At 37.3% G+C, this 23114-nt stretch overlaps 1 protein-coding gene across 1 annotated transcript in view; it reads left to right on the forward strand.

Annotated features, from left to right (window-relative positions):
- RP1 (RP1 axonemal microtubule associated) overlaps positions 1-23114 on the forward strand; it is a 301394-nt gene that overhangs the window by 204806 nt on the left and 73474 nt on the right. The window contains exon 25 of the mRNA XM_045861452.1: positions 13502-13665. Within this exon, the coding sequence (XP_045717408.1) occupies positions 13502-13665 (164 nt within the window). The remainder of the gene's footprint in view (positions 1-13501; positions 13666-23114) is intronic.

Below are 23114 nucleotides of genomic sequence, written 5' to 3' on the forward strand. Positions count from 1 at the left end.
AGTGGTGTGTTTCTTCTTAAGCTATGTCAGCCTACCCCAGATTGTAATCAGTGCAGTGGGAGGTAGCAGTGGGTTTTGTCACTTTCACTGAATCTTACGGTGCCCTTCTCTGTTAAGGTAAGTGAATGTGCTTGCTGTCTGGTGTGTCATCAGGCAAAGGACACCTGTTCCAAAATGTTTAATGTGCATTGTAATGACATAAGGTAGACAGTTTTGAGGAGGTTTTTTCCTCTGTCTGAACTAACAATTACATGGTAAGAGCTTAATTTACATGCCTCCTCCCTACATTTCTTTGAGTACTGTGTTCAGTGGGCAGTTGCCAAGTAACTGAAAATGTGTCTAGACACAGATGTCTCTATATTCAACCACAGGGTCAATTATCTGAGCTACAAAGTCAAATGTATGCCACCTCTGTGACAGGATTGTGCACAGAATAAGGTAAAGATAAAATGTTAAGATCTAAGGAAAGGGATATTCAAGTTCACTAGCTATTGGGACTTTTTTCACCAAAATAAATCATGTGTGCCTTCCTAAAAATAAACCTCCAATTAATAAGGGAAACTTTGGAAGAGAAAGGGTTAACAGCATGCCTGAGAAATGAAAGAGATGCCTCTATCAAATCCCTGGCATACATGCTACTAATCAGACCCCCACTAAAAACACTAGTGGTATTTTTTAACTAAAAAGTAATAGCTGTTATCTGTGAAATCCTTTTAGAAGCTGTTCCAGTTTTCTGTTGCTGCACAAGAAACCACTTTCAAATTGAGTGACTCAAAACAATAATTTATTATTATCTTTCATCCCTCAGTGGGGTGATGTGGCTCAACTAGGTGATTTTCCTTGGAAACTTGTGGTTAGGTAGTATGCGAGTGGAAACATTTTCTGATGTGGCTGGCTGGACCTCCACAATGGCTTACCCATACTACCAGTGGATGAGACTGGGAGCTCAGGGGGAGTTACCCACCTACATGAGGACTTTCCATGTTCTTTGGGTTTTCACAGCATGACTCCAGAGGTCCAGCGGGGAGTGCTCCAACAGACCCATGCCAATTTATTGTTTAAATCTCTCATATTAAATCTCAACCAGCACATGTTTTAATGCAGCCTGGAGAAGACATTTTTGAGTTATATCTGTTGTCAGCAAACTATTGTGATGGAGGTCCAGATAATGTACATCTTAGCCTTTACAGATCATATGGCCTCTGTTGAAACTAGTCAGTTCTGCTGTTGTAGAGCACAGTTCTGCTATATGTTATGTTATGGACAAAACATAAACAAATTAACATGGCTGTGTTCCAGTGAAACTTTAATTAGAAAACAAGCAGCAGGGTGGAGGATACTAGCCAGCAATATCCATCCCTGTTGTGGATGCTCATCAAAACACAAGAGAAACATACACAGGGACAACCGAGTCCTGTGGGGAAATAGGGATGAGACAGCCAATCTCTCTAGTGGAGAGCGCCCCAAGCCCCTGCCTGAGTAGGCCTTTATTAAGAATACAGACATATTTGGGGATTGCAGTCTGGCAGAGAAGATCAAAAGGAATAGGTAGTTTTCAAAGGTGCTGATAGATCTCCTGCTGGGACTCTGGGCAAAGTTTGGGGTTTTATCACTTATAAAGACTGCAGGAATCCCTGGCTGGCATAGCTCAGTGGATTGAGCATGGGCTGCGAGCCAAAGTGTCGCAGGTTCGATTTCCAGTCAGGGTACATGCCTGGGTTGCAGGCCATGACCCCCAGCAACCGCACATTGATGTTTCTCTCTCTCTCTCTCCCTCCCTTCCCTCTCTAAAAATAAATAAATAAATAAATAAAATCTTTTTAAAAAAGACTGCAGGACCTAAAAGGCTAGTTTTATTTCCTGCCCGTGCCTTCATATTATAATTCAATAGCATCCTCCAGCAAGCAGATCTCACAGATCTTGCATATTCTATGTCCCAGGCCTGATTACCACGTGGGTCTGCCGACTCTGGTCTGGACTGCACCACCCCTATCATTTCTGCAGGCCTGAGTCAGGCAGAGGAGACAAAGGCAGCCAGGAGACTTGAATTTCTCACAACTAAGAACAAGGACTCAGGCTTTGACAAAGCAGAGGGGGCAGGAGTTGTGCCCTTCATTTCTACAGCCCCAAGTCTCTTCCCTGAGGCCTCCTTGTGATCATGCCTATCTTAGGGGATTCCCCCCATGGGAAATCTTACCTGTCATTGGCTAACTGATCAAGCATAGGAGGCCAGGCACAGAACATGCAGCATTCATGCCAGGGAAATAAGTTTTGTCTCCTTAGTGGCTCCTGGTTCGGAGGTCTCTCACTCAGCCTAAGTTGTGGGGGGTTACAGCTTCCTGAGACCAGGCAGGGCAGACCCCAACACAGCAGTCTGAATTTGGCCAGTGGGCCATTGTTTGCCAAGCCCTGGTATATGATCTCTCCAAAGGAAGAACACTTAATCTGTGGCATGCTAGTGGATCAACAGTAAACTTGGTATTAGGTAAGATCTATAAACTCTGTCGAGTCTAATTTAATCATTTGATTCACCTGGTTCCTTAGAGAGCCCCTTGAATGTCTATCACAATGCTTGTAAATAATAAGGATAGAAAATATCTGCAAATCAGCTGGTCAACAAATATTAACTGAATTGCTTGCAATTGTTGGCATAGTATTATATCATGAACTCAGGATTTTCTAGTTCAGTCGTATCCAAACTGATTGCACTTAGCTACAATAAAATAGAAAATGACAGAACATGTGTTTAACTTTTATTTATTTTTTTTATATTTAAGTATAGTTGGTACACAATATTATACTAGTTTCAGGTATACAATGCAATGATTTGACATTTATATATCTTACAATGTGATCACCACACTAAGTCCAGTAATTATCTATCAAAATATTATTGACTATATTTTCCTTCACTCTTTCATTATTCTCCACCCTGTCACACTGGCAATATCTAGGTTAATCACTGTTTTTATGGGTTTGTTTTTCTTTTATTTTGTTTGTTCTTTTAGATTCTACATGTAACTGAAACAATATGGTACTTGTCTTTCTCTGTATGGTATTTGTCTTTTTCTGTCTGACTTATCTCACTTAGCATAATACCCTCTAAGTCCATCAAGTTTGTCACAAATGGCAACATTTCATCCTTTTTTCATTCCTGAGTAATATTCCATTATTAAGGGTAACATTATGCTAAATTTATTTGATGCAAGTTTTATTAAACCAATTAGAGATTTTTAAATAATCATTGAGAATATATTGGGAAGGGAGAATAGCATTATGTATTTAAAAGAAACATCTTAGTTAAAGGAGTTACTGAGAACTCAGCTATCCAGAATGATGATAGGTCTTACATCTGTAAATGTAAAAAATACTCACAAGACAGTTCACATCTATGGAGCATGTGAAAATAATAAAGATATCTATATATTGCCCCTGCAATCCAGAGGTAACCTGTAATGAGTAGAGTTTCATACCTTACATAGACTTCAAACAGACAGGACTTTATCCTCTGTTATGCTTGTACATGGTGTGGGCTTAGTGTAAGGAGGTTTTACTACTGGAGTTGATAGTGCAGTTTTCCAAAGTTCATGAAATGATAAAATAAATCCTATTGCAATGTATTTTTCTAACTAAACTAATCATAGGTCAAGTTGTAGCCCTTTTTAAAAGATGTTTTCTGCTATGCTCTGCTTGCCTCAACTTCCCTGTGCTCCCAGAATCACCATGGCAGGAAGCTCAGTAATCCATTCTGCTTATAATACACATTGTCTTTCTCTAGTTCAGATACATCTTCTCTACATCTGTTCTCTCCCCATCTCAAATCTGCTTGCTAAGTCCTACATTCAATATTTTACTCCTTATTTATAGGTTCATTCCAACCCTTAGGAGGCTCCGGCAATCTTTCCTGAAAACATTTTTAGCTTTCTATGCTTCATTTGCAGGTCTCCTGGCATCTTCACCATGATTCTGCTAGGACTGTGTCACTAACCCAAGCTTGACAGGGCATTTCCTAGTAATCTTAGATAATACCTTAATATGTCAGATTATTAATATGTCTCCCATTCATTCCCACCTCAATATTTGACAGTAATGTCTAAATAAACTTTTAAATTTTCCAGCAAAACACTTAATACTAAATGCTTCCAGCTCAGCATTTTTCCCTCAAATATTTGATGTCCTGAAAAGCCCACTGTTTATTTGCTCTGTAGTTAAAATGCTATATTTCTAAAAACTTTCCACATGCTGGCTTCAAAATGATTTCATAATCAATAATTATATTAATACTTCTTTTTAAATTAAATTTATTGAGATGGCATCAGTTAATAGAATCATATAGATTTCAATTGTACATTTCTGTGATATGTGATCTGTATTTTGCATTGTGTGTACACCACCCGAAGTCAAATCATCTTTTGTCACCAAATATTTGGCCATCTTTATTCTCCTCCCTCCTTCCACCCCTTTTCCTTCAGTAACCACTGCACTATTGTCTGTGTCTTTGAGTTTCTGTTTTATATCCACATGTAAGCAAAATTATATGGTTCTTAGCTTTTTCTGACTGACTTATTTAGCTTCACATAATATTCTCAAGGTCCATCTATGTTGCTACAATGGCAGTATTTCATCTTTTCTTATGGCTGAATAGTACTCTGTAGTATATATGTACCATATCATCTTTATCCAATCCTCTATTGAAGGACACTTTGTCTCCATGTCTTGGCCACAGTGAATAATGCTTCAGTGAATATAGAGGTGTATGTATCATTTTGAATAAATGTTTTTGAGTTCCATGGGTAGATACCCAGGAGAGGGATTGCTGGGTCATATAGTAACTCTGTTGTTAAATTTTGAGAAACCAGCAGACTGTTTTCCTTAGTGGTTGTGCCAGGCTATATTTCAATCAGCAGTGAATGAGGGATGTCTTTCCTCCACAACCTCTCCAAAACGTGTTTTCACTTGTCTTATTGATAATAGCCATACTAACAAGTGTGAGATGGCATCTCATTGTAGTTTCTTTTTGCATTTTCCTAATAGCTCATAAAGTTTAACATCTTTTCATACACCTGTTGGCCATTTGTATGTCTTTTGAGGAGAGGTGTCTGTTCAGATCCTCTGCCCATTTTTTAAATTGGATTCTTTTGTTGGTGCTGAGTTTTATGACTTCTTTATATATTTTGGATATTAATTCCTTGTTAGAGCTATTGTTTGCATATGTCATCTCCCATTTAGTTGGTTGCCTTTTTGTTTTGTTGTCAGTTTCTTTTGCTCTGCATAAAGATTTTTAGTTTGATATAGCCCTATTCATTTATTTTTGCCTTTACCTCCCTTGCCTTTGGGGTGAAATTCATAAAATGTTCTTTATGATCAAAATCTATATGTTTAGTACCTATGTTTTCTTCCTAATGTTTCAGATCTTATATTTAGGTCTTTGACATATTTTGAATTAATGTTTTACATGGGGACAAACTGTAAACTAGTTTAATTCTTCTGCATGTGGCTTTCCAATTTTCCCAGCACCATTTACTGTGGAGGTTTTCTTTTTTCTCCATTTTGTGTTTTTGGCTCCTTTGTCAAAAAATTTTCACCCATATTCCTGTGGGTTGATTTCTATGCTCTCAATTCTGTTCCTTTGATCTCTGTGCATGTTTTTCATCAAATAACATGCTGTTTTTATTAACATATCTTGGTAGTTTAATTTGAAGTCAGGTAGTGTGATACCTTTGTTTTTGTTCTGTTTTCTTAGGATTGCTTTGGCCACTTGGGGTCTTTTGTCTCCCATACATATTGATTATTTTTTGTTCTCCTTCTTTAAAAAATAACATTGGGATTTTGATGGGGATTGTATTAAATCTGTATATTGCTTCATGTCATAAAGCCATTTCAGCTATGTTGATTCTTCCAGTCCATGAACACAATGATCTTATTTCATTTTGTCATTGTCAACCTCTTTTAATAATGCTTTGTAGTCTTCAGTACATGGGTCATCACTTTTTTGTTAAGTTTATTTCTAGGTATTTTATTCTTTCTGTTGCAATTGCAAAAGGATATTTTCATTTTTTTCTGAAATTTTATGGTTAGTATATAGGAAATCAGTAGATTTTTGTATGTTTATTGTATATCCTACAACTTTACTGCATTTGTTTATTGTTTCTAACAGTATTTTGGTGAAGTCTTTAGGGTTTTCTATATACAGAATCATGTCATCTGTAAAAAGTGACATTTTTATTTCTTTCTTTCCAGTTCGGATGATTTTTATTTTTTCTCTTGCCTGATTGTTCTAGCTAGAATGTCTAGAACTGTGTTGAATAAGAGTAGTGAGAGTGGGCATCTTTTTCTTGTTCTTGATTTTAGAGGAAAAGCTTTCAGTTTTTTGCCATTGAGTATGATATGGCAAATGGCATATGGCATATGGCAATATGAGGCTTTGTCTTTTGTGACCTTTATTTTGTTGAAATACATTCCTTTTATATCTATTTTATTGAGTGTTTTAATAATAAATTTATGTTATATCTTATCAAATGCTTTTATGCATCTATTGATAAGATCATATGATTTTTATCCTTTGTTTTGTTAATGTGGTACATTACATTGATTGATTTTTGTATGTTAAACTGCCCTTGTTCCCCTGGAATGAACCTCAGTTGATTGTGATGTATTATTTTTAATGTATTGTGGTATTTGCTAGTATTTTATTTAGGATTTTTGCATCTGTATTCATTAGACATATTGGTCTGTAGTTTACTTTTTTTTTCTGTTATCCTTGCCAGATTTTAGTATGTTATATTCACTTCATAAAATGTGTTAGGAAGTATTGCCTCCTCTTTGATTTTTCTGAAGAGTTTGAGAAGGGTAAGTATGAAATCTGCCAATGTTTATCTGGTTCTGAACTTTTATTTTTGGGAGGTTTTTGATGGTTGTTTCAATTTCTTCACTATTGATCATTCTAATGATCAAATTTTCGAATTTTTTCGAATTCTCATGATTTTCGAATTCTTCATGATTCAGTCTAGGAAGGTTGTATGTTTCTAGGAATTTATCCATTTCTTTTAGGTTATTGAATTTGGTGGCACATAGTTTTTCATAGTTTTCTAGTATGATTCTTTGTATATCTGTGATGTCAGTGGTAACTTTTCTTTCATTTCTAGTTTGTTTTATATGAGTCTTTTCTCTTTTTTCCCTAGTGAGTCTAGCCAGAGTGTTGTCAATCTTATTAATTTTTTCAAAGAACCAACTCTTTGGTGTATTGATTTTTTTGTATAGTCTTCTTGTTCTCAATTTCAATTCTCTAATTTTATAATTTTCTTTCTTCTGCTGAATTTCACTTGCTTTTGTTCTTTTTCTTCTAGTTCTTTGTGGTATAATGTAGATTGTTTACTTGGGATTTCTCTTTGGTTCACAGGCCAGCATTCAATCCATTGAGCCACACCAGCCAGGACTACTTGGGATTTCTTTTGCTTCTTGAAATAGGCATACAATAGTATAAACTTCCTTCTTTGTACTGCTTGTGTTGCATCTGAGAAATTTTGATATGTCATATGGTCATTTTCATTTATCTCCATATATCTTTTGATCTCACCTTTTATTTCTCTTTTGACCCAGTCTTTTTTTTTTGTAGTATGTTGTCTAATGTCCACATATTTGTTGGTTTCTTTAATTCCTTTTTGCAGGTTGGTTTTGTAACCTACCACATGGTTTATTCTTGAGAATGATACATGTATACTTGAGAAGGTATAATCTGAAGTTCTGGGATGAAAGGTTCTATAAATGTCAATTATGTTCTTTTGGTCTAATGTGTCATTTAAGGCTGATATTTATTTATTGATTTTCTATTTGGAAGATCTATCTAGAATTGTCAATAAAGTTCCCTAGCTATTACAGTGTTTTTCTCAGTTCACCCTTTAGTTCTGTTAGTAGTCACTTTATATATTTCTGTGCTTACTGATTGGGTGCATATATATTGTGTTACGTCTTCATGATGTAGTGTACCCTGTTATAAAATGTCATTATAAAATGTCCATCTTTGTCCCTTGTTATCTTTGTTATCTTGAAATCTATTTTGTCAGATGTAAGTATGGCTATACCTGCTCTTCCATGCATGTTATTTGCTTGAACAATCATTTTCTACCTCTTCACTTTGAGTCTAACTTTGTCTTTGCAGCTTAGATGGGTCTCTTGAAGACAGCATACAGTAGTGTTTTTAAAATATAATTTATTAATTATACAATTACAGTTGTCCCCATTTTCCCTCTTTGTCTTTCTCCACTTGGTATCCCCCATTTCCTCCAGCAATCCCCCAACTTAGTTCATGTCCATGGGTTATACATATAAGTTCTTTGGCTACTTCATTTCCAATATTGTGCTTAACATAGCCCTGTCTAGTTGCTACCTACCAATTTGTACTCCATAATCCCTGCACCTTTTCCCCCATTCCTCCCTTCCCCCTCCAAATTGATAATCCTCCAAATTGTACTCCACAATTCCTGCACCTTCCCCCCCATTTTTCCCCTTCCCCTTCCAGAGTGATAACCCTCCAAATGACCTTCATATCTGTTATTCTGTTTCTGTTCCACTTGTTTGCTTAGTTTGGTTTTTGTTTTTGAGTCAATTATTGATAGTTGTAAATTTATTGCCATTTTATTCTTCATAGTTTTTATCTTCTTTTTCTTAAATAAGTCCCTTTAACATTTCATATAATAATGGCTTGGCGATGATGAACTTCTTTGGCTTCACCTTGTCTGGGAAGCACTTTATCTGGCTTTCAATTCTTAATGATAGCTTTGCTGGATAGAGTAATCTAGATTGTAGGTCCTTGTTTTTCATAACTTTGAATACTTCTTACCAGTCCCTTCTAATCTGCAAAGTTTCTTTTGAGAAATCAGCTGACAGTCTTATGGGAACTCCTATGTAGATAACTATCTGCTTTTCTCTTGCTGCTTTTAAGATTCTTCTTTTATCTTTCAACCTTTAACATTTTAATTATGATGTATCTTGGTGTGGTCCTCTTTGGGTCCATCTCGTTTAGGACTCTCTGTGCTCCCTTGACTTGTATGTTTACTTTTTCACCAAATTAGGGAAATTTTCTTTCATTATTTTTGTAAATAAATTTTCAATTTCTTGCTCCTTCTCTTCCTCCTCTGGCACCCCTGTGATTTGGAGGTTGGTACATTTGAAGATGTCCCAGAAGTTCCTTATCTTATCATCATTTTTTTGGATTCTTTTTTATTCTAGCTGTTCTAATTGAATGTTTTTTTCTTCCTTATGTTCCAAACCACTAATTTGATTCTCAGCTTCATCCCCCCTCTATTGGTTCCTGAAAATTTTTCTTTATTTCACTTAGTGTAAACGTCATTTCTGCCTCATTCACTTTTATGCTGTTGAAGTACCCAATGAGTTACTTGAGCATCCTAATATCCAGTCTTTTGAACTGTCCATCTTATAGATTGCATATCTCCAGTTTGTTTAATGCTTTTTCTGGAGTTTTGTTTTGTTCTTTCATTTAGGCCATATTTCTTTGTCTTCTTATTTTGGCAGTGTCTCTGTGTTTGTTTCTGTGTATTAAGTAGAGCTTCTTTGATTCTTTGTGTTAGTGGCATGGCCTATTGTAGATAAGTTCACCAGTAAGTTGGGTCAGGTAGAGCCTTAGGTAATTGCCAGGGGAAGGCAACCATTGTCTCCACTCTGTGGCTCTGTGTGGGAAAGGGCCTGAATATGGGACAATGCTGCAGCTTGGCCTCTAGTGTTTTTTCTGGGAGGAAGTTGTCCCCTGGAACTCACCCTGATGCCAGTCACTTCAATCTCCCCATATGCCACCTGTGCCCTTCCAGCTGTTGCCCTGGTGCTAAATTCCAGATAGAGTGAGTCTGCAGAAGTCCTAAATCCATTGCAGGCTTTCTAAGAAGAGATTCCTGAGAATCCTGCAGTTTCTTCTGCTGACCCAACCCCCACTGGTTTTTATAGCCAGAATTTTTGGAACTTATCTTTTTGGCACTATAACCCTGGGCTGGGTGGTCTGGTGTAGTGTGGTGATCCATCATTCCTGTGGCAACCATCCCAGTTTTATCCATTAAACATGGGTGTAGGAAAACCCATTTCACATCTCTGCGCCTTTCTGCACCTATCTGTATGGCTCCATGTCTGTGTCCTTCCTATCTGTCTGAGTGAATTTGGCTTCTTTAATTCCTTGTTAGACTTTTTACAGGTAAATTTTCTGATAATTTTTGGTGATATTTGTTTTATAGTCTAGTTGTAATTTTTGCTGTGGTTGTGCCAGGATGCAAGCCATACTTACCTACACCTCTATCTTGACCAGAAGCCCCCAGTTGTGTTTTGTTTTTTGATCCAGTCTGTTACTCTGTGCCTTTTATTGGTGAATTCAGTCCATTTCTATTCAGGAAAATTATTGATGTATGAGGATATCCTATAGCCCTTTTATCTTTTGTTTTTTTTTGGTAGCTTTGTGCTTCCATTGGTTCTTTTTCTTTATGTTCCTCACTGTTGTTTTTGTTTGGTGGTATTACATACTTCTTTTCTCTGCTTCCTTTTTTAAAGCTATGTGTCTCTGTTGCACGTGGGTCACCGGCCAGCAGTGACCACGGAATGCTGTGGATGGCACGACGATAAACACGCGAGAAAAAACATGCACAGAGACAAACTAGTTTCTGTGGAGAAGTAGGGACGGAATGGCCACCCCTTCTAGTGAGGAGCGCGCTGATTTACCGCCCATACCTGCTTTTATTGGGCTCATTTTGCATAATAATTCAGGTAAAGTACAGTACTCATTAGGGGAAGTAAGGAACTATAGAAAACAAAGAACTCTGCTGGTCTATTGAGTTGGGGTCAAAGAGCTGTAAGACTGAGGAACAAACTAACTTCCTCCTAAGACCCTTCTCATTCAACTGAGAGCATTCTAAACAAAGAAGGTTTCACGGTAATTTACATATTCTTTCTTAGGCCTGATCACCCTGGGGAATCCGCACTTCTCAGTACCGAGCTGCACCACCCTGTCATTGTTTCAGGCTTAGGTGGAGCAAGGGAACTAAGGCAACCGAGGAGATAAGGGAGATTTTCTTCCCAGATGCTGAGAACTCAGGCTATGTCAAAGCCGAGGAGCGAGGGTCCATCACCCCCTTTTGCTGCAGCCCCCCCAAGTCCTTCTTTTGGGGGGGCCTCCCAAAGTGATCGTGCCTGGCTTAGGTCGTCCCCCCGTGGGGAATCTTACCCGTCTTTGGCTAACCGACCAAGCTTTTTGGGGTTCAGTTATGAATAAAGCAGCAGAAGCAGCATTCCTGCCAGGAAGACAAGCTTTTATCTCCTTGCTGGCTCACGGTTCCAAGGGTGTTCCCTTAGCTTTAGCTAGGCGGGGGTTTCAGCCTCTGATACCAGTCAGGGCGGTTCCCAACATGTCTCAATTTTTGTGTATGTGTGGTTGCTATTAGGTTTATGAAAAATGAATTTTGGCATATACAGTAATTCTTTTTCTTTTGAATGTGATCTCCATCATCCTTTGCAAATTCAGAACTTTAATCCCTCCCTTTTTATGATTTTGTTGTCACAAATTATTCCTGTTTATGCTGTGAATTTGTTGGTGATTTTACTAGTGATTTTGTGACTTTTCCCCCTTTCTTCAGGTAGAATAATGCCCTTCAGTATTTCCTGCAATGGAGGGCTCCTAATGATAAATTTTCTCAGTTTCTATATGTCTGGAAAAGTTTTTACTTCTCCTTCATATTTAAAGGATAACTTAGCTGAATATTTTGTTCATGGCTGTCGGTTTCTCTGTTTCAGTAGTTTATTTCTGAAAGTTTGAGTATTCGGTTCCACTCTCTTCTGGATTGTGGAATTCCTGCTGAGAAGTTTGATAATAACCTAATCAACTTTATAGGTTACTTTCTTTCTTTCACTGGCTGACTTGAGAAGTCTTTTTTTGTCATTAATTTTTGATAGCTTTAAAACAATGCCTTGTTGAAGGGATCTTTGGATTGAGGTAACTAGATGTTCTGTTTGCTTCTTGGCTTTAAGAATCTAGTTTTTTTAAATAAGTTTGGGGAGTTCTCATCAACTATTTATTTGAAGAGGCCCTCTATTCCCTTTCACTCTCTTCTTCTGGTATGCTTATTGTTCTTATATTGTTCTTTATGATTAAGTCAGCTGGTTCTCATAGAAAAAAACTTCACGGTCAAGTCTTTTCTTCCCTCGGTATCATTTCTAGGTTTCTATCTTTGATATCAATAATTATTTCCTGTATCTGATGTACTATAGTTCTAATGCTTGCTAGTTCATTCTTGATTTTTTCTTTATTAAGTTATTCATCCCCAGAATTTTTGTTTGGGTTTTTCTAAAGTTTCAATACCTTTGATAAACTACTCATTGTGTTCATTAATTTGCTTTCTGAGTGTATTAAATTACCTGTCTGTATTTTCTTGCATCCCATAGAGTATTTTCAGAACTGCAATCTTGAACTCTCTGCCATTTATGTCACATATTATCTTGTGTTTGAGTTTGTTTTCTGGAGTTTTGTTTGTTTGTTTTTAATGAGTTCCTCCTCTGTCTAGAAATCTCTGTATGAGTGGCACTTCTCTAGCAGATTACTTCAAAGAGGTCTTTCTATTATTTTTCCAGTAGATGGCATTAAATCACAACTTTTTTTTAGCTCTGTGAATCTCAATGCAGACCCCAGTAGTGCCTTTGGCTGTGGTTAGTGTAGCTGTGATGCATGGGGGTGGAGTTGGCTAGGGGAACTTAGCAGACTTCTTTGTTTTGCCCTCTTGGTTATGATGACCAAATCTTTGACAGGTATCCCCTGGGCCCTGACCCAGGATGAGTAACAGAATACACCCTTTGCTCAGGGAAAATTGTGATTGTGTAGTATTAGTTCTTGGGTTTGTAGGTAGTGTGTTTTGAAACCCAACACCAAGGGCAAACAAAGGGAAGTTCTGGTGATCTATGGTGGCAGGACTTTTTTCCCCTGCCTGGAATGCCAACTACCCAATAACCACAGCAGCACCCCAGTGTTGTGTCCTTGCCCAGATCCCTGGGCTCAGCTGCAGCTCACACTGCTCACTCCTGCAGTAATACCCATCAAATCTCTGTGCTCCTCCTGGTTGAAAGGAGTGCTAGCCACAGCTGGATTTCTCCCCTCTCCCAGTTGAGCCCTATGGTGAGCTCCCAGCTTCAGACTGTGTCTGTGGTTCATCTCAGCCCTTCTCTCTATTCTCCTCTCCTATTTGTTCTCATTTGCCCACCTTTAGATACTCTAGTGTGCAGCTCTCAGGTGTGCCTGTGCATTGTTCAGAGAATCTTTGCTGAGTTATAGCTGTTCAAATTGTTGAAACATCAATGGGAGAGACAAAGCGGATATCTCACACCATTTATCTTATGCACTCCTTAGTCTTGACTTCACAAGTTATTTATTTCACAGGTAGATTAAGTAGAATTTCTCATTTGCTTATATTAATATGGTTTTCCTCCACAATTTTATATTTATTTATTTCTTCCTTTGCAGAAGGAGATTGGAAGGTGACCGTTGTCACTGGGGATCTTGAAAATGCAGGCACCTCGGCAACAGTATCCCTTTATGTCTATGGAGAAGCAAGATGTTCAGGTCCAATTATTTTAGGTTCTGGAAAACACCAGCTGTTTAACCCCAACAGTGCAGATATATTCAAGGTAAAGTTGATATACTATAACCTTCTTGTTAAGATATCTTATGATACACATTCCCTAAAATGAAATAGAGAATTTTTCTGTTTGCTTTGCATTTGTGTATCTTGATAAACATAAAATTGATTTATCCTAAGGGAGTTGGAAAACAAGAGTAATAATGGAAATAGAAGTGTTTAATTCTTACCCACTTTTCATTTGCCTAAAGGCAGCAAAGTGTATGCACATTAAAGTATCTAAAAATTAGACTGGAAAATGTACTTCTAATCCACTATCAGGTTAAATATTTCCATTTTTGGCTCTTTTCTTGCCCTTGTTCATATCTGTGGAGCATGATGCTATGATGAAAGGTGATGAGCCTTGTGGCTAAGACATGGTCTGAGGGGTCAGGTGGTCAAAATTTGAGTGCTGACTTCAGCAGTTACTAGCTTGTGATTTTGGCAATTATTGAATTGCTATAAGTTTCAATAACACTTACTTCAGAGGGTTATCATGATGATTAATGAATTAATCCATATAGAGCATTTAGTGCAGTGCCTGAAATCCTCAATGAATGTTTGCTGCACAGTCTTGTAGCGTCTTATTTACAAAAGGAGCTACATAGTCTTCATAATTATACATTTTATTAATTAAATATTGAGTATATGAATTTACCATTTCACTTGCTATTAATAGATATTTAAATGGCTTCTAGAGTCTTACTATTCTAAACAATCCTATAATGAACATATTTTTTACCTTAGTTTCTTTTTTTTTCTGACCAAACCTATCTTATTTCCTTATAACAAATTCTGAGAAATGAGATTACTTTTGATCCATTCTGACAAATTATTTTTTAAAGGTGCCTACTTTATAGCACTGTGCCTGGCATAACATAATAAGCAATTGGTAAATTTTAATTCTTATTAAGTTATTAATCCATACCCCAAATTATGATTTCTGTCATACATAGTATTTAATTGTTTAACATATTTTTTAATCTTCACCCAAGGATATGTTTATTGATTTTACAGAAAGAGGAATGGGGCAGGGGGAGAGAGAGAGAGACAGAAACATTGATGCGAGAGAAAATTTTGTCGGTTGCCTCCTATAGGTGTCCTGACCAGGGATTGAACCTGCAGCCTAGGTATGTGCCCTGACAGGGAATCAAACCCACAGCTTTTTGGTATATGGGATGATGTTCCAACAAACTGAGCTACCTAGTAAGGGCAGTATTTAATATTTTTAAATTAAAATTTCTCAATACCTTTTTGCAAGTTACAGTATATGACTGTGGATCTGTGCAAGTTATATGTGCCTGTTACATTTTATTTTAAAAGATTTATTAACTGGCTGGCATAGCTCAGTGGATTGAGCTGGGGCTGTGAACCAAAGTGTCGCAGGTTTGATTCCCATTCAGGGTACATGCCTGGGTTGCAGGCCATGACACCCAGCAACCGCACATTGATGTTTCTCTCTCTCTCTCTCTCTCTTTCCCTCCCTTCCCTCTCTAAAAATAAATAAATAAAATCTTTTAAAAAAAGATTTATTAAAATATAATTGGCATACCATAACATGCATTCATGAAAATATAGGTAATGGTGCTTAGTATATTCAGAGGTATACAACCATCACCACACTGTAATTTTAGAATATTTAATAGTTTTTTAAATTTGTTTAATTGTATTTTACTATTACCATTTAGTTTCTTTATACTCCCACCTACAGTTACCACCTTGTTGTCCACAATTATTCTAAAAGAAAGCCCATACCCATTAGTAGTAAATTTTCAATCCACTATCCCTCAGCTTTAGAAAACCAGGAACCTTCTTCCTATCTCTGTAAATTTGCTTGTTTTAAATAGTTTGTATAAATGGAGTCATAAACATGGAGATTATGTGTATGTCTCTTTTCCCTTTTACTTAGAATAATATGTTAGGGTTAATCCATTTTATAGCATGTATAAGTATTTCATTCCTTATGGCTACATAAATATCCATTGTATGGTTATATCATATTGTATTTATCTACTTGTCAGTTAATTTGGATTGTTTTTACTTCTCACCTGTGAGTATGATTATTATGAATAATGCTGCTATGAATATCCACATACATGTTTTTGTGTAGATAAATGTTATGATTTTTCTTGGGTAGATACCTAGGAATAGAATTATTATATCATTTGTTAACTCTATGTTTAACACTTTGAGGAATTGTCAAACTGTTTTCCATGGTACCTGAACCATTTTCACATTTTCACCAGTAATGTATGAGGGTTCCTGTTCCTCTATGTTTTCACAGAAATTTGTTATTGTCTGTTTTTTTATTCTGTCCATCTTAGTGGGTATGAAGTAATGTCTCATTGTGATTTTGATATTCATTTCCTTAGTGACTAATTATGTTGAGCATCTTTTTTGGGCTAGTTGGGTATTTGCATGTTTTCATTGGAGAAATGTTTATTCAAATCCTTTCATTTTCATTGGATTATTTAGTATTTTCACTAGTGAGTTTGAGTTTTTAAATATATTTTAAATATGAGTCTCTTATTACATATATGCCTTATAAACAGTTTCTTCCATTTTGTGAGTTTTTTAATTTTCCTTTTTAATTATATTATATAGATTATGCTATTACAGTTGCCCCCATTTTCTCCATTTCCCCCTTCCACCCAGCACCCCACTCCCTCAGGCAATGCCCACAACTTTGTTCATGTCCATGGGCCATGTATAAAAGTTTTTTGGCTTTTCCATTTTCTCAACTGTACTTCATATCCACATGACTATTCTGTAACTACCAATTTGTGCTTCTCAATTCCTTCACCTTTACGCCCATTCTTGCAATCACTCCTCCCATGTAGCTGCCATTAAACCGTTCTTCATATGTATTATTCTGTTTCTGTTCTGCTTGTTTGCTTAATTTGTTTTTTTAGCTTCAATTTTTAGATACATATTTATTGCCATTTTATTTGTTCATAGTTTTGATCTTTTTCTTAAACAAGTCTCTTTAACATTTCATGTAATAATGGCTTGGTGATGATGAAACCCTTTAGCTCTTTCTTGTCTGGGAAGCTCTTTATCTGCTCTATGGTTATTAATGATAAATTTGCTGGATACAATAGTCCCAGTTGTGGGTCCTTGCTTTTCATCATCTGACTATTCCTTGCCAATCCCTTCTAGCCTGCAGAGTTTCTTTTGAGAGATTGGCTGACAGTCTTATAAGAACTCCCTTGTAGGTAACTAACTGCTTTTTTCTTGCTGCTTTTAAGATTGTCTCTGTACCTTTAACTTTTAGTGTTTTGATTATGATGTGCCTTGGTGTGGTCCTCTTTGTGTCTATCTTGTTTGTGACTCTCTATTTCCTGGACTTGTATGTCTATTTCCTTCACCAAATTAGGGAAGTTTTCTCTCATTATTTCTTTCAAATAAATTTCCACCTTCTTGTTCCTTTTCTTTTCCTTTTGGCACCCGTATGATGTGAATATTGGAACACTTGAATTTGTCCCAGAGACTCCTTTTACTATCCTTGTTGTATTTTTTTTGGGGGGGGGAGGTGTTCTTTTTTCTTTTTGCTATTGTGATCAGTTTTTTTAGTTCATTATGTTCCAAATATTTGATTTGATTCTTGGCTCTATCCAGTCTACTGTTGTTCCCTATAAAGTATTTTTTTTTTAATTTCAGTTAGTGAATCCTTTATTTCTGATTGGACTTTTTTTATGCTGTTGATGTACTCACTAAGTTCCTTGAGTGTCCTTATAAGCAGTGTTTTGAATTCTGCATCTGAAAGATTGCTTATCTTCACTTTGTTTAGTTCTTTTTCTGTAGTTTTGTTGTATTCTTTCCATCAGGCCATGCTTCTTTGTCTTCTCATTTGGCAGCCTCTTTGTGTTTGTTTCTATGTATTAGGTAGAGTTGCTATGACTAAGAAGTCATGTCTTGGTAACATGGCCTAATGCAGTAAGTGTCTTGTGGGGTCCAGTGGCACAGCCTCCCCTATTACTCAAGCCGAGTACTCACGGTACACCCTCTGTGTGGGCTAAGTATGTTCTTTTCTTGTTTTTGAGCCTTGATTTGCTATTGGCAAGTCAATGGGACAGATTTATCCAGGCCATTCAACTGCAAGGGCTGCTATGACTACAGATTACCAAACTTCACCCTCTGTGGTTGATCAGCTATGCAGGGGCCAGCTTCACAGAGCAGGTCTACTTCAGCAGAGCTCTGATACCTTCTTGTGTTCTATATGGGGCCACTTGGCATAAGCTATCAAGCAATCAGCAGCTGGCTGCTTATTCTGCTGTACTTGGAGGTGCCCTATTGAGGCCAGGCTGTGAACCAAGGCCAACTGCTGCTAGTGCCAGGACTGGGGCCACTTAGCAAGGTATGGGGCTCACTGATGCCAGCTTTTTCTTCTTTGAGATGATTTAAGAAGATCAGAACCATGTACCAAAATAAGCCATTTGTATCAAGAAACCACTATTAACCACTTGGGTGAGCCTTTAAGTTGGGTGGGGCAGAGAGTCTCAGGGATCACTGGGGAGGAGCAAACACTGTGAGTCAGATTGATAAAGTCTCAGATACAGTGCTCTGTGACTTTGTTGGGGTGAGACTAACAGAGGAACAATGGCTTCTGCCAGCATTTCTGGCTTGGAAAAAGCTGTCCTCCAGCTCTCACCTTGATGCCAGATGCTTCACTTCCTTCCTGTATGCCACTGGTGCCTTTCAAGCTGTTGCTCCAGTGTTGAAGCTCAAGGTGAGTGAGTGAGGTGAGTCTGAGCAAATCTATGTGCAGGTTCTTTAAGAGTAACTGCCTGGGAATCTAGCCTTTTCTTCTCATGACTCAATCTGTACTGGTTTTTACAGCCAGAAGCCATGGGGATTTATCTTCCTGGCACTGGAACTGTGGTGTGGGGCTGAGACCTTTGCTCCCAAGATATTCCTGCTGATTTTTATCCACTATACATGGGTGTGGGGCCAGCCTGTTCCACATATTCGCATTAATTTCAGTTAGTGAAATTAACCCCTCATACCAGTCTGAATGAATGTGTTTTTTTCTTTAGTTCTGTGATTACAGAACCTCCATCCAACTGGATTTCTGCTGGCTCTGAGTGATGGTTGTTCTAAAAGTTAGTTGTAATTTTGATGTGGTAGTGTGAGGTGGCAAACCATGTTTACCTATGTTGTCATCTTGAAGATCTAGCTCTTATATAATTCTTTATTAGTTTCAATTTGGAGAAATTAGTTTGGAGAAACTGTCACACTATGACAGTGGCATCCAAGCATCCATTGCTAATAGATTGTGGAGCAATGATTCAAACCTCTGTCTGCAATCTGCTTCCAGATTCCAGGCAGTTAGAAATGAGCAGAATAAGGACAATGGGGCAGATACAGAAGATCACCAGGGTGGAAAGCCCTAGGTGCCTTATAATGGGCAAAACTGGGGAAACAAGGACCTTGCCTCTAGGGTAACCTTTGTTCCCCTAGCAAATCTGCTCTTAATTTTCTTGATGGTATGAATTTTAATTATGTCTGGTGTCATTTTAATTCAACCTGAAGGATTCCCTTTAGTATTTCTTATATGGAATTTCTGTCAGTGATGAATTCTCTGGTTTTTCCTTTATCTAGGAGTATCTTAATTTGCATGTAAAATTCTTGGTTGGCAAGTTTTTTCATCCAGCTTTTTGAAGATGTGATCCTACTGCTTTCTGCCTTTCATGATTTCTGATGGGAAGTTGGCTGTTGATTTTATTGAAAATACCTTCTATGTGATGAAACTTTTTGCTGCTTTTAAGATTCCTTGCTTTTGGCTTTCAATAGTTAGCCTATGTAAAATGTCTTCCTGCAGTTTTTCTCAGCTACCATATTTTCAGTGTTGCTGTTTTTAAGGATATTGTGGAGCTGGGTAGAGATAAATGGAAGTAGATCAAACTACAATGCACAAACCCTTCTGTTCTTACCAAGGTTCATAGCAGTTTTTGAATAAATGCTCCTCAGATTGTTTCAAGACTTTGATTAATTTCCAGAGTCTTGAAATTTTTATTTCAATAATTTTGCCATTATTCTATGGAGGAATGTATTTACAGAAGCCCTCAATATGACATTCTTGAAATATTTTTCTACCTATTTTTATCTTCATTATATTTTGCTCTATATTATTGAAATTTATATTTCTGTATAAATGTTGTTTATTTATGGCTGTGATTCTATTATCTCCTGAAGATAAGAAATAGCTCAAAGTAAATATGACTTTGAGACTAAAATATGTCATATGACTAAATCCAATGGAAATTAACAGCCATCAGCCAAGTGGAGTTGAACCATTAACTATCTCATTACTATCAAAACAGTCAAAATTTTCCTTCTGTATAACTGGTTCATGATATATGTGGCAATCTAGGGAAACTCTAATGTTCTCCTGACCCAGTCACAGGTCTTGAAGGGGCACTTGAGTGTAGGATGGTATACAGCATAGAGGAGGATTCTAGTTTCAAGAAAGGAATTGCAAAGTGATGGAAGACCATATAGTAATTTTGGTAGCTACCCTTCATAGACTATAGAGTGAGTCAGCATATAGGAGAACCTGAAATTTCATTGAGAGATAGGCTGAAGGAAATGAGGCATCCTCAGAAAAATAACCAAGACAGAAATCAGAACAAACTGTTCATTATAGCAGAAAGTTTTAAGAGAGTAGTCAGAGGGGATTTCCTAGACTGAAGGGGCTAGACCTCATTCATTTGCTAAATATTGAATCTTATCAATTGACTAGAATACACCAGGCACTCATGAATATCTGCTGAAAGCATGAAAGTTTAATGAAAATTACTTTGCTAGAATTTGTTTAATATTTGTTGCTTTTACCTGAGGCATTCATTGTTGAAATATTCTTGTGATCATTCTCACCTTGAGGGCATAATAAAGGCATCCTATGTATCTTGTATGGTTATTATTTACTTATAAACCTTCCCAGAAATCTAGCTGAGCTTTCTATTTCATTTTTGTAATAACTAAATAGTGTTCTCTGTTGCTTGGGAAAAGTTAGTGGCTAGTCATTCACTCTTAGAAAGTAGTTTCCTGTTTCTGGTTTACTACTGTATGAAGTCAATTAATTTTGTGGATAAATAAGTTTAATATTTATTATGGACTCATAGGGCACTTGCACAATTATCTGAATATACCAATGAACTTGTATAAAGTGAATAATACATAATGCATTTTTTTGACTTTTTAAATGTAATTCATATCATCAAGTAATTAGAAGATATATATTTGAGTTTGAACTCTTATCCTTTACTAGCTAAGAAAATATAAACAACCACTTAACATTTCTAAGCTTTAATTGCCTCCTTTGTAAAATCAGTACAATAATACCTTATATGTTATTTTACATATTGAAAGAGTTACAAATTAGGACACTTTGTAAAAATTATAAAATATTCTTGTCTTTATATTCCTGAGGCTAACTCTTATGATCCTGCCCACAAATGGGGTAGACTTCTTGATAGGATGAAATTTAAGATGATGTCTCAGGTGAGTGAAGACAGAAAGGCAGCTTGGCAGATGGTTGGTAGGTAGCTATTGCTGGCATTGGGGATCTATGTAGAAATATGTCTGGGTGCTGGAGTAGGAGACAGAAACAGGGAGCCAGGACTAGGTGGACTGGGCTAGAGTAAACAAGTGAATGCATAAGTAATAGAACATTTATATTGGGCCTTTTCAGTGTTTAAATGTTAGATGTCCATGTAAATCTACCAATGATTAACCATTAGCTAAATTGATGTGAGCATATCATTTTGTTTTGGCATAATTCTATGTGACCTTCATCTTTATATTTCCCTCTTCTTTCCTTTTTTCTTCCTCCTTCTCTCCATCCTCTTCCTTTATTTCTCTCTTTCTTTCTCCCTTGTACATTCCTTTCCTTTCCTTTTCTTTTATTTTGGTGGACTTGAAATTTGGAGTTTGGTAATGTTTCACATTGACTCAATTTAGCAGCACTAAGCAGTGTTCTGCTGACATAATTGACTTTCCTCATATGGATAGCAGATCCCAGGGACAATTTAACTAAATGTTTTTTCAGTCACCAAAGTTGAATTATTTTCTAATAACATACACATTTGAACCACAAAATTTTCACATATTAATGCTTATCAGGAATAACCAGTAAAATTTCTCTGCTTAAATGTAGAATAAACTACCAATACCAAAACATCAATACAGAATAAATTACAGAGAGCAGACAACCACACAACCATTCTCTAGAAGGAAATTTCCTCAGAATGACTAAATATTAAAACAAAAGGACTTTGACCTCAGATGATAATGATTTTTTTATTTATTGGGAGATTACTGAAAGAGTTTGGCATGTCCACTCATTATGGAGCCAAAATGTTTGAGGAGATCCAAGATGCAATGGAGAAGGTGGAAGCAATACTCACTTCCTCCCTGGATGAAACTGGAATTACAACTGAATTATAGAACAGTCATTCTGAAAAAACATCTAAAGACTGAGGACAAGTCTTAGAACCAAGGAAGAAGCCACATAGAGACTGATAGGCAGGGGGGAAAACATTAAAAAAAAGCTGGTTCCATTCATATGGGCAGCAGATGAGGCTCTAGAGAGATATCTCAGTTGTTAGGGGTTAGCCACTGAGAAGCATGAAGCCTAAACCCCAAGCCAGACTTCCCAGCCATGGCACCAAAGCTGGAAAGGACACCCTCATACATCCATCTGTGAAAAGCAGAAGAGTTTCTGTTCACCAAGAAGAGGCAAGAATCAGCTAGAGACACAGGCATTCTCTTAAAAGGCCAACACACAAAATTTTGTTCATAGCCACATACCCTGGGCTCCTAGGCAGGAAGAGTGGATCAGAATTGCATGAAGAGACTGGGGTTTATGGTTCTGGAGAGGGAGTTCAGGGGACAGGCTCCAGTGTCCCTGTGTTGAGTCACTCTCCTACACTGCAGACACCATCTTTCTTGGGTAGAGCATTCCCTTCTTTGTGGCATCAGCCAGGGGGAAAGCAATAGCCCCTCCCTCTGAATTCCTTCTTGCTCCACCGTGTGGAGCTTTACTACCTGCTGAAGAATACTGCCAGAAGTTATTTCAGTGACTGGACCTATCAGGCAACCTGATGATTGAGGCAGCCTTGGTACACAGTATTATTCTTTCTGCACATTGCACACACTGAGGCTGAGCAGAAGCAGCTACAAACTGTTGATGACTTGTACCTCCAGACAGGTTTCCCAGGGACAGTCACAGGCAGTGTTTGACATTAGCTGCACTGGGGATCCTCCCAAGAGGCCCAGAACAAACACTCAGTGTCCAGCTTCAGGCACCATCAGAAGAACATCCAATAAGCTTCATAAGCAGTGTATCAAAGGGAGATATTGACAGGCACCAAACACTTCTCAGCATGTTCTGTTTTGTGTGGTCAGCACTGGCATAGCAGCTCACACATTGTAGTTAGGGTTGAACCTCGTAGTCAG

This window comes from Phyllostomus hastatus, unplaced genomic scaffold, assembly GCF_019186645.2.
Source record: "Phyllostomus hastatus isolate PE091 unplaced genomic scaffold, TTU_PhHast_1.1 phas_scaffold_21, whole genome shotgun sequence".
NCBI lineage: Eukaryota > Metazoa > Chordata > Mammalia > Chiroptera > Phyllostomidae > Phyllostomus > Phyllostomus hastatus.